We start from the raw sequence: 10,860 nt of genomic DNA on the forward strand, positions 1-10,860 counted from the left end.
GAACTCTGAAAAGAAGTATGTCAGTCATCCTTTAAACGTTAATTAAAAAGGAAAGACACACGAGGAGGAGAGGAACGCGTGCGAAACGATCGCAGAGTGTTTTGTACGAGGAAATTTAGATTAACTAATGGTACTTGATTATTCGATTCGTTTGTGACCGTTAGTTTTTAGGGGAAGTTGGAAGGTGGTTGTTCGCATCCGTGATAAGGATGCGAGAGGGTGATGCGATTTGGAAACGATCGAGCGAATCTTGTAGCTTGGAGCGGCCTTGTTACAGTCGACAAAACAGCCCGCAGATACTCGCTGAATATTTTTAGTCGAGCATTCCAGTGCTCGTTCACTTGCCAGTTATACATTTAAGTGGACTAACTCTCACACCAAGTATTTATCACCGCATAACGTGTTTGCACATATCTTCGAGTATTAAATAGTAGCTGTAAACGAATTTGGGGGTGAAGGGAGGAGAATCTGTTGCACAGGGCTCGAACCAGGAGCTTTTTAATCGAGATGAAACCATATCTAATTCACCACGATTCTCTAATCGCTAGAACGAAGAGGGTTGATACGAATGAGTTGGAAATTATTCTTATCGTTGCAATCTTGAAACGACACTGCGATGCCTCTTAATTTTTTTCTTTGTTTTTTTCTTGTAACTTACAATTTGATATTAAAATATGTCAATGTTCGAAATTTTATTCTACTCGTCTATCAATGAATTATTGTATTCAATATTGATAATGTTATTTGCGATAGCCATTGGTTTCCAGATTTTAAGTTGCAATTAAAAACTACAATTTGTTCAGTCGCAAGCAAAATTGTGATTAATTTAAGATAACTTGTTAACATTTTTTTAAAGAATATTACAAATGTTGAAATTGTACGTTTCGCAAATCGGTAATATAGTTTTATAAAATAGAACAGTGTCGTTTCACGATTAACGATAACGAGAAAGATACGTACATCGTTTACCATCATCAATTATTATGCATAGACCACGATTGCCTATGCAATTCTAAAGAACTTCAGAAATACCAGATACCAAAAGTAAACTACACGTTGCTATATTCAGACAGTTAAACGAACCTCTGTGTAAATATTTGGCTTCCATTTCTTTATCTCTGTTTCCAAAAATATTAATCCATTCACGGTTCGATAACGAGTCTTGTATTTCCTTGCACATTCATCAGCTCTCGACTCAATTATCTTGACGAATATTCAATTAATTCGTTCATGAAACACGATACCATAAAACAATACGATAAAAACCATTCGTAGAGCAGTAATCACAATTAAATTCGATTGTTTCTAAAATCCCACGAAGCCAATAGAAGATTCTAATTTCCGTTTCGAAACGTGTAAAATGTCTGGTGCTCGATACAATTAAAAGCACCTTGAAAAATAGAGAATCGTTAGAACGTGTTAGACGAGCACCACGATACTCTGTTGAAAGAAAAACACACGTGGAGAACGACTTTCTCAGATCGAGTTCCTGCTAAATTAATTACCAGGACATCCTGTCGATACTATCAATGTTCGATGACACGTGTTTCAACCGAGAGGCAGAAGACAAACCAAGACGAGAAGGGAGACGAACCATAGTCTCGCAAAAGAATATTTGGATAGTCGAGAGGGGCGAAAGAAAAAGATGAGAAACGAGTCTAATAGCTAGTGAATTTTACGCGCGGCGATATATTTCATAAGATATTTTTATGGTCGAGAAATTCGATGGGGGAGAGAGAATTAAAGGTCGAAGCGGGGAGATAGGTCTACGGTATATACATAGGTGTATAGATATATACATGTGTCTTTTAAATTAGCAACTAAGTTCACCGACATTCGAGTACGGATTACAGAATCAACCCCCCCTGTAACGCGATTCAATAAATCATTTAGAGGCGAGGAAACTCGATGGATTCGAACGCTGGTGTCGCAGTTGAAACATAAAAAGGGGAGACGAGTATTTAATAAATGACGTGCTTCATATTACGAAACATAAATCGATGTTTAGGCTTAGTCCATAGGCGTTAAGGCTGCTCGTTCGCGCGTTCGACGAGAACGACCAACGCGAACGAGGCTCTCGAAGGGTGTTGAATATTGTCGAATTTAAAAGATGATTGCTCGAGAACAAAAAGAGAAAAAAAAAAACAGAAAAAAAAAAGAATACGATCGTATCGATCCCAGAAAGGCTGTTAGAATCGTATTAAATTTTCTATTTCATACGTAACGTAATTGATAATTCATATCCACCGGCTCGATTCTCGTTACACGCCCGGATCACAGTGGACAATCGCGTTCCATTAAATGGCCCAGGGATTCAATGATTTCAGAAAGCGAGAAAAAGCCCATCGACTCGTACACTTACTGTCCAGATCACCGCGTTTGTACAGCTTTTAATGTAATCTAACGTAATATTAAGGTAATCGCTATGTAATAACTTTTTCTACGAGACATTCGATTGCACGCGATCATCAAGATTGATTGTGTTTTCGCATCTAGTTCGATTCGAACAGATCCAATCGTTTAAATGTATCCAGTGCTGTCACTCGAGATCAATTCACTACTGTAAGGGAATCCTTTTACAGAAACGAACTCGTACACATTTTTTAACACGAACTTCGATATTTAAGGACGTCACTTTCGTTGATATAATCTACAAATCTAAATAATTGAATTTACGAGTAATCTATAGAATTCCAACTTAACTCTTTGTACGTTGCTGGCATAAGTGTGCTATTAACTGTTGCACAGTTATTTATTACAAGCTTGGGTCTTGGTGTGGCTCGAAAACGACTGAAAAATCGAGGCAGCCGCTCGTCAAATGATTTACTGTGAATCGTATACAAGTTTCCAGCGTGCAAAGGGTTAATATATATAAAAAAAAGCGAAATTTCGAATCTGTCCATAATATAGGATCACTCGTAATAGTAATTGTTTCGTATTTTATTATCCATCAAACGTTGGTCAACGACTACTGTCGTCTGGGCGTGCGAACGAAATCCAGCTGAAAGATCGTCACAGAACAGAAAATAAGTCTATCGTTCGAAATTTTTACCGATCCTCTCATCGATGGCTAACGATTACATTGCGCATGGTGTCCTCTTCTGAAGCGAAACGAAAAGACGACGAACTCGCGCTTACAGCGTACACGTTTTAAAGTATAAGTAGAGTGTCATGTCATCTCTTTCATTGCGGGTGGACGCGGTTTAACTCTTTGCACTCGGCTTCTTGGATGTTATTGGTGGATGGCGCCTGTAATATCACGAGAGATAATTTTCTGAGCGCTTTTAGGCGTCTACAACATCACGAACGCAAGTTTTCTAAGCGCTTTTAGGCTTTTAGGCGCCTACAACATCAGAAACGCAAATTTTCTAAGCGCCTGTGGCGCTTGCAATATCGCAAAATTAAATTTTCTAAATACCTTTAGACGTCTACAACATCACAAGCGCAACTTTTCTAAACGTCTTTAGACGCCTATAACATTACAAGAGCAAATTTCCTAAGCACCTTCAGACGTCTACAACATCACAAGCGCAACTTGTCTAAACGCCTTTAGGCGCCTACAACATCACAAGATTAAATTTTCTAGGCGCCTTTAGACACCTACAACATCACAAGAGCAACTTTTCTAAGCGCAAATTTACCAAGCGCCCCTAATATCGCAACATCCGAGTGCACAGGGTTTTAATTAATCACGTTCATTCCCGTGAACGTCACTGGTAACCGTAAGCGATCACTTTCGCCTTCAATCGATCGCCAGTGATCGTAACATTTAACGACACCCGATCAAACAATTACACCCATCACTCGATCTAAACGTAAGGAAGAGAATTGCGTACTCGTAAGATCAGCGTAGAACGATAGACGACGTAGCTTTTATTTCGAGCGATTCTCGAACGACTAATTCGCGCCTGCAACTTTGTACATTTCATTGACGGGCAACGGACGTGATTTTGGAACCAGACTTACTCCTTGATCCTCGGCGCATACGTTCAATCGACGCTCTTTTGTACAGAAGCGATCTTAGTTCACTTTCGAACATGTTATAGTTCCAAATTACAGTCTCAGATCTCAGATCTCAGTTGACGAACCAAACAATTTTGTAATCAACGTGTTCTGCGATCGATCAACCCTTTAACTGCCGTACTTTTAGCAAAGCAAGAAAACTAAAAGGAAAATTAGTATATATACATTCTAATTTTCTATTACTTAAGTGGTATTATACTTTAAAAGATTATCTTTTATTGCATTCTATTTTTATTTAGCATGGTATATAAGCCATCAGCCATTCGATATTTGCGAAAATACCGCAGTGAAAGGGTTGAAGATCGACGAGGCGGGTCCGTTCGTTCGTTTCCCGTTTTTCTTTTTGCGACAAGCGACGATGAATTTCGAAGGAAACATATCTAGCGAGCAAGCGGTGCGTAGATAACTATTTTTTCATTGCCATTAGTGCGTATAGCCTGCGAGAGGGGGGAGGGCGAGGAGAAAATACGATGGAAAACAGGGAAGAAGAGCGACTGAGATGACTATCGATCATTCGTTTCAAACGTCGAACGATATCTCGTTTCTCTCAGATTTCTTTCCGCAGCGAGAGACGTTTGCCTTAATTTCTAAGACGCCCGCTTCCTTTACGAGTATAGAGACGCGCTCGTGTCTTAGGGACAGTTTAGCGAGGACGAACAGTTCCGTCAGAGGAAACGAATATCACGGATATCACCTTTTGTAGCCGAGCGAACTAATTATTTTCGAGTGCGCGGCAATTTGTACAAGACGAGGGCAAAGGGGATGCTGGCGTAAATATTTTTAAGGGTGAAAATCAGAGATTCGTATGCAACCTTTATCCTTGGGGAGATCGTTTCGTTCGCGCGTAGAAACGCGACGCATTGGATTATCGTTTCTTCGATTCATTTCCACGGTTCATCGTTTCCTTTCCAATGCTTGATCTTTCCCAAGACACTGTTACATTTCTCCCCAAGATGTCGCTCCCACGTTAGTATCTAATACGAGGCGGATCTGGATAAGGTGCAACAAGGAAGAGCATCGTTCGCGATGAAGGAACATTTGTTCAACTTTAAAAAAACGAAAGAAAACCAGAAATCGTAATTACCTACAAAAATGATCGTTTCGTATCCGTCATCATCTTCGACTGACTCGAATTTACCCAGGAATTCCTCGAATTACGAACCTTAGCTCGTGATTGTGAAAAATTGCACACAGAAACCCATACGAGAAGCGATTTTCTCGTAAGAATGAGAGAGACTATACGTTCCTTGTTGCACGTGGTTATCTAGCTTAATGTTAAGTCATTCAACGCACATATTTAGCTGTAAGGATTTTTATAATGGTGCTCTACGAGATCGTCTCTGCCGTCGAACGCTGACATCATCACGCGATTTGTCTCGTTTCAATACCGCGCTTTCCTTTTGGTCGCTTATCAACGCTAGATGAATGAATCGAAGGCATATCGCCCCGTGTACACGTACCTCGACTTACACCATAAGAACAGCATATGGCGTGAGTCGAGTGCTCTCATTGTAAATACATTAGGACAAGGGTTTTCAGACTGGGTGCCGCGAGCGTATACCCAATGACATTTAATTTCTACTAAGGTTTAGCTAGTTGGCGATAGAACGCGTTTTTATAAAATGGCAACAGACCAGGTGTTCGAACTGCTTTAAGAACTGTGCCCACGAGAGATTCCTTTTCAGTTCGACAAATGGTGCTGCAGCACCCTAGGACGTTGCAAGCGTATGGCAATTATATTTAATCTTTGCTAAGATCTAGCAACTCTGCAGTAGAATTCGTTTTTATAATATGGCAACAGACCAGGTGTTCGAACTGCTTGAAAAACTGTGCCCACGAGAGATTTCTTTTCAGTTCGACAAAGGGCGTTGCAGCACCCTAGGACGTCGCAAGCGTATGGCAATTATATTTAATCTTCGCTAAAATTTAGCAACTCTGCAGTAGAATCCGTGTTTATAACATTGCGACAGATCAAATGTTTGAACTGCTTTAAGAAAAACTGTGCCCACGAAAGATTTCTTTTCAGTTCGACAAATGGTGCTGCAGCACCCTAGGACGTCGCAAGCGTATGGCAATTACATTTAATCTTCGCTAAAATTTAGCAACTCTGCAGTAGAATCCGTGTTTATAACATTGCAACAGATCAAATGTTTGAACTGCTTTAAGAAAAACTGTGCCCACGAGAGATTTCTTTTCAGTTCGACAAATGGTGCTGCAGCACCCTAGGACGTCGCAAGCGTATGGCAATTACATTTAATCTTCGCTAAAATCTAGCAATTCTGCAGTAGAATCCGTTTTTATAATATGGCAACAGACCTAAGTGTTCGAACAGCTTTAAAGGTGACTATGCCGCGAGATTTGTTTGGCTCAATAAAAGGGTGCCGCGGCTGAAGAAGTTTGAGAACTGTTGCATTAGAATACGCGTAACGAGAGGACGTAAGGGTGATAAGAAAAGCACAGGGGTAGATTGAATTCATTAAACGCGCAATGATGACTCTTTTTGGTTGCTCATTGGATGCACTCGATGATTGTAAAAAATTACTATTATCATTATTATTGTACAGACAGCCGTTTTCGATGACTACTTAAACAGAGAATACTGAGACGAATCTTGATTGAAGTTAATGGTGGACGGTTTTTAATTCGTGTCTGATAAAGGTAATTAAGAGATGTCCATATTTAACCAACGTTAATCCTCAATGAATCTTTCCTTTTTATTCCTTTATTTTGTATTTAAATGAGCAGTTTCAATTCTGCGATGCACAACGTTGTACTAATTTCTGGCTGTTATGATTTAATTGAATTAGACGCGCATAGAGTTCGCAGCAGAATTTAACCACGAGACAGAAGTTTATCAGATACGAATTAACGAGGCGCTACATGTTACAGGAATTAAAGGGGAACGGCTTAATGCAAGACAGACATTTTCTAACGGCATGAATACACTATCGTATCGCCGATTAGGTACACGTAATCGTGAAAGTTCTATATCGATAAGCTTAAATCTATAGGTAACACAATAACGTTTACGGAATAATGGTAAAACGTTCACGATGGCGTAACTTTTCATCGTCACATCCGTCGGACATCCAACTGAACGCGGTTCCCGTGAATTTCAACGTTGTCACATATCGTTTTACAATCGCAGATCACAAACAGCAGGCAGAAAAAAAGCTTAGGAGACACCCTGCGACATTTTTCCTTCATTGATTAGTTCGTTTCTATCCAATGGCACAGCCGATAGCCGACGATTTATGATTGTACAGGGAAAAAAGAATGGCTCTCAAGAACCAACTGGGATAAAGCAAACTTTTCCAGCGAAAAGTTTAGTCTGTTTTATCACTGCCAGAGAGTATTTCCAGAGTAACGTAAATCTACCTAAACTATGATTAAGAATATGTAGAAACATTTCACCGATCAGTTTTATCGTTTTCCGGATAAAATACGTGTTAATTAAATCGATCGTACGGTAGATGTTTTTAGTGCACGCATAATTATGGGGAAACTGATTTTTTTTTATGAGACGCGAAACAAAAAATTGATAATCGCGTGGTGTTGCCTCAACAGACGATTAAAAACGGGGAGGAGGAGTGAAATGGAAAGTGAAAATAATCAAATATCGATGTTTCCTTTCGCCATCGTAAACGTATTAAAACTGCTACTAATGGCTATTATACATTAAAAATATTTTTTATCTGGGATATTATTATTACCTTGCCGCTTGAAAGTTGCGTTGATCTGTATATTTTGTAAGCAAAGATTATCGATAGCGATTAAATAAAGATACTATAACGACAGAAAGGAATGGTTCTAATTGTTGAGAAGTGAGTAAATAGTGACGCGCGTTTCAAATTTTAACAAACGATAGTCATTACTTAATTGTACGAAATATTGTCTATTTGAAACAAAAGGGGAATTTATTATATATATATAACATTTCTTAATTAACTGTATAAGAATAGTTAGAAATAAATTTTATTGGTGATTAATATATCACGAGACCCTATTAGTAAATATATGGTAATAATATCAATGAAACTTTTTCGCTTTTGATTTTCTTCTTCCGTAATACAGGGTGATACACTCTACTAGTGTGACAAATTTTTACAGCTGATACTACGTCTCAAAAACAACAAAAAAGTTCATATAAACCTAGGTTCAATTTGCAAAAATGACAGAGAAAATTGGAATTTTTGTTCCCTTCAGAGAAACAGCATTTTCAACATTTGTAAATTATGATAACTTTGATCTCATATTTAAGTAATTATTTGCAGACCTGAAGGGCAACAAATGTCACAAAACCTTCTTCATTCATTAAGCTTTCTGATGATATAATCAGTTTTTTATTGCGCCGCATGGAAACAAAGGAATTTTGTGTGAAATAGTGAAAACTGCAGTTTAAACTTACTAGTTTTACTTTAATTTCTGGTATATCTCCCGCTGTAGAGGTAAGAGAGAGAAAGATATATAAAAAAGCTATAGGAAAGAGTGAGACAGATGTTACTACCCTACTGAAGAACCCCTGGCGCCATCTCTGTAAAAAGTGCTCAAACTGGTCGCTCAGCATTATCGACAGCGAAGTGAACTTCTCAAGACTGTCGATAATTGTGTGCGACCCGTTTGAGCACTTTTCACAGAGATGGCGCCAGGTGTTTTTCAGTAGAGTCGATATTATCTGTCTCACTCTTTCTTATAGCTTTCTTATATATCTTTCTCTCTCTTATCTCTAAAGCGGGGAATATAATTTATCTAACTCTTTCTGTTCAATGAGAATTAAGGAATTTCTTTATTTAATCAGCAGTACTTAATATATTTCACTGTGCTCTCATTTCGATACGATCTCGACGAAGAATCTTTAATCAAACGCGAGAAAATGATGATCATTTTCGATTTATTAAACAAAACTTTATGAAAAAGATTCAGCTATATACACAATTATAAAAATTATTTTCCTTAATGAATATTTCTATTCCTCCTTCCCGTACGCATTTGTAACATTCATCTGCACGACAGATATCAATGTACTTCAGCCAGTATGTAAACCGCAAATCGCGCGAACGAATTCTAACGAATTCACTTCGCACTGGTACGTTCGCTTTAAACAGTAGTACTTAAAAATAGATTTTCAAGTACTTATTTTTGCATGTAAACATTTGATAAGGATAGAGTCTTGGGATCATCTTATAAATAGTAGCATATAACTATAGCATATTTATTTAGGCACTATCGTCAGAAACGTTTGGTTCATAATCAGGATCATCGTCATCGTCGTCGTCGTCCAGGTCTAAATCATCCATATTTTGGAACAAACTCTCGTCTACTTTAACGGAATCTGAAAATCGAATAATTTTACATCGTATTTGTAAACTGATAGAGAAAATTTCATGCCAAGTGTCGCGTTAACGCGACGTTCCTCCTTAATGGGTTGAATGAAGAGAGTATTCGTATTAAGAATAAGAAATAGACATTTTCCTCGTTTATATTCGATTAGTGGATTTTATTAAATGACCAAGGGATTGTAATAAAATGAGCAAATGATAAAAAGTGCCCCTTTGTTTAGATATTCTTGAGCGAATACTCTCCCTTCAATGAAGTAAGTTAACTATATTAAAACATTACCATCATCCAAGAACTTCAAATCAGACTGATCCAATGTTTTGTCAGTCATAAATAATTCTCTACCAGTTAATTTCTTCCCTTCGCGTTCAGCTAATTCTTTCCTTTTTGTGTATCCTGTTTCTTCCTCAAACTTTTCTTTCCATCTCAAAAATGTTTCGACCGTGACCCTTGTTCCATCAAACTTTTTCTGCAATAACAATAGTTTAATTGGCTTCATCTTAACACATCCAAATAACAAATCTAACGCTGTAATGTATCAAATGTACTCTTTCGGCTTCTTCCTCTTCCTTTCGTTTCTTTGCTGCATTTTCTTCTCGCTTGAATTTGATCTTATCCCACTGTACATTGAGCCATTCTTGAGCTGCGCTAACTAACGTGAATACCATGACCATCCCAAGGTTTTCGTTCATTTGTTCCGCTAAGTGTTCCTTCAGTTGCTTCTCACCTCCTTCCTCAAAATTTTCATGTTCCTCTATCGATATCAGGAGCGGTTCATCCGGGTATTTTGCTGTGTACGTGAACTCTAGACGACAACTAAGACCATTTCCAGTGTCCGGTTCGTACTCTTCCGTCTTGATAGGTATGGCAAATGTATAAAAAGGTTCCGTAACTAAAACTGGAAAATATTTCCATTCGTAAGCCTCGATACATCGTTTAACGTAAACTTACAGCTCTATCAAACGTGCAGTAAGAGAGACTGGCAATTAAAAATTATGTATCACGTGAAATAGTGAGGTGTTTATGTTAGAAAAACAAATTTATAGGTTATGCGACAAGGCCTTCCGTACTTTCCAATTCTCCGCAATAAATTGAGTCTAATGCCTCGATCTCATTCCGTTGCTCGTCCTTATAATCCATGGTGGTTAATTTAAAATTAATTATTAAAAATTCCTTATACGTTAAGTATCTAATTGATTACTTGTAACAAATTGCAAGAAATCATGTTACGACCGTGACAGCAGCGGTGGACGGCTCTGCATCGAAACCGCGACGTCCTCAAGAATGAAGTAGGCCGTACGTGAAAATGTTCCATTTTCAAAATTTTATCTACGCGTGTATAGAAAAACAAACCATTCTGCTGTTACACAAGTAGAAAATATATTATCTTTCAGTTTCGATTATTAAATAAATTTGAAAAATAGTAATCAATACCTTTCAAACACTTGTACGTAGGTTTGCGTTAATAATATGGCAATGAGATGAAATATTAAACATATT

At 38.0% G+C, this 10,860-nt stretch overlaps 1 protein-coding gene across 1 annotated transcript; it reads right to left on the reverse strand.

The window, feature by feature from the left end:
• Positions 1-9,214: 9,214 nt before the first annotated feature.
• LOC143428420 (RWD domain-containing protein 1) lies at positions 9,215-10,568 on the reverse strand. Its single transcript, XM_076903256.1, has 4 exons — positions 10,431-10,568; positions 9,909-10,258; positions 9,643-9,829; positions 9,215-9,355 (listed from the first exon to the last, which is right to left on the reverse strand). The coding sequence occupies exons 1-4, from the start codon at positions 10,498-10,500 to the stop codon at positions 9,240-9,242; spliced, it is 723 nt and encodes a 240-aa protein (XP_076759371.1). The 5' UTR covers positions 10,501-10,568; the 3' UTR covers positions 9,215-9,239.
• Between the last annotated feature and the right edge of the window lie 292 nt (positions 10,569-10,860).

Source organism: Xylocopa sonorina, chromosome 10, assembly GCF_050948175.1.
Source record: "Xylocopa sonorina isolate GNS202 chromosome 10, iyXylSono1_principal, whole genome shotgun sequence".
Classification (NCBI taxonomy): Eukaryota; Metazoa; Arthropoda; class Insecta; order Hymenoptera; family Apidae; genus Xylocopa; species Xylocopa sonorina.

Excerpts from the sequence above, each read along its gene's own strand:
- LOC143428420 (XM_076903256.1), bottom strand. The coding sequence starts at position 10,500 with ATGGATTATAAGGACGAGCAACGGAATGAGATCGAGGCATTAGACTCA. Across the intron at positions 9,830-9,908 it reads AAGAGGAAGAAGCCGAAAGA|AAAAAGTTTGATGGAACAAG; the intron begins GTACATTTGATA and ends TTGTTATTGCAG. Across the intron at positions 9,356-9,642 it reads TTTGAAGTTCTTGGATGATG|ATTCCGTTAAAGTAGACGAG; the intron begins GTAATGTTTTAA and ends TTCGATTTTCAG.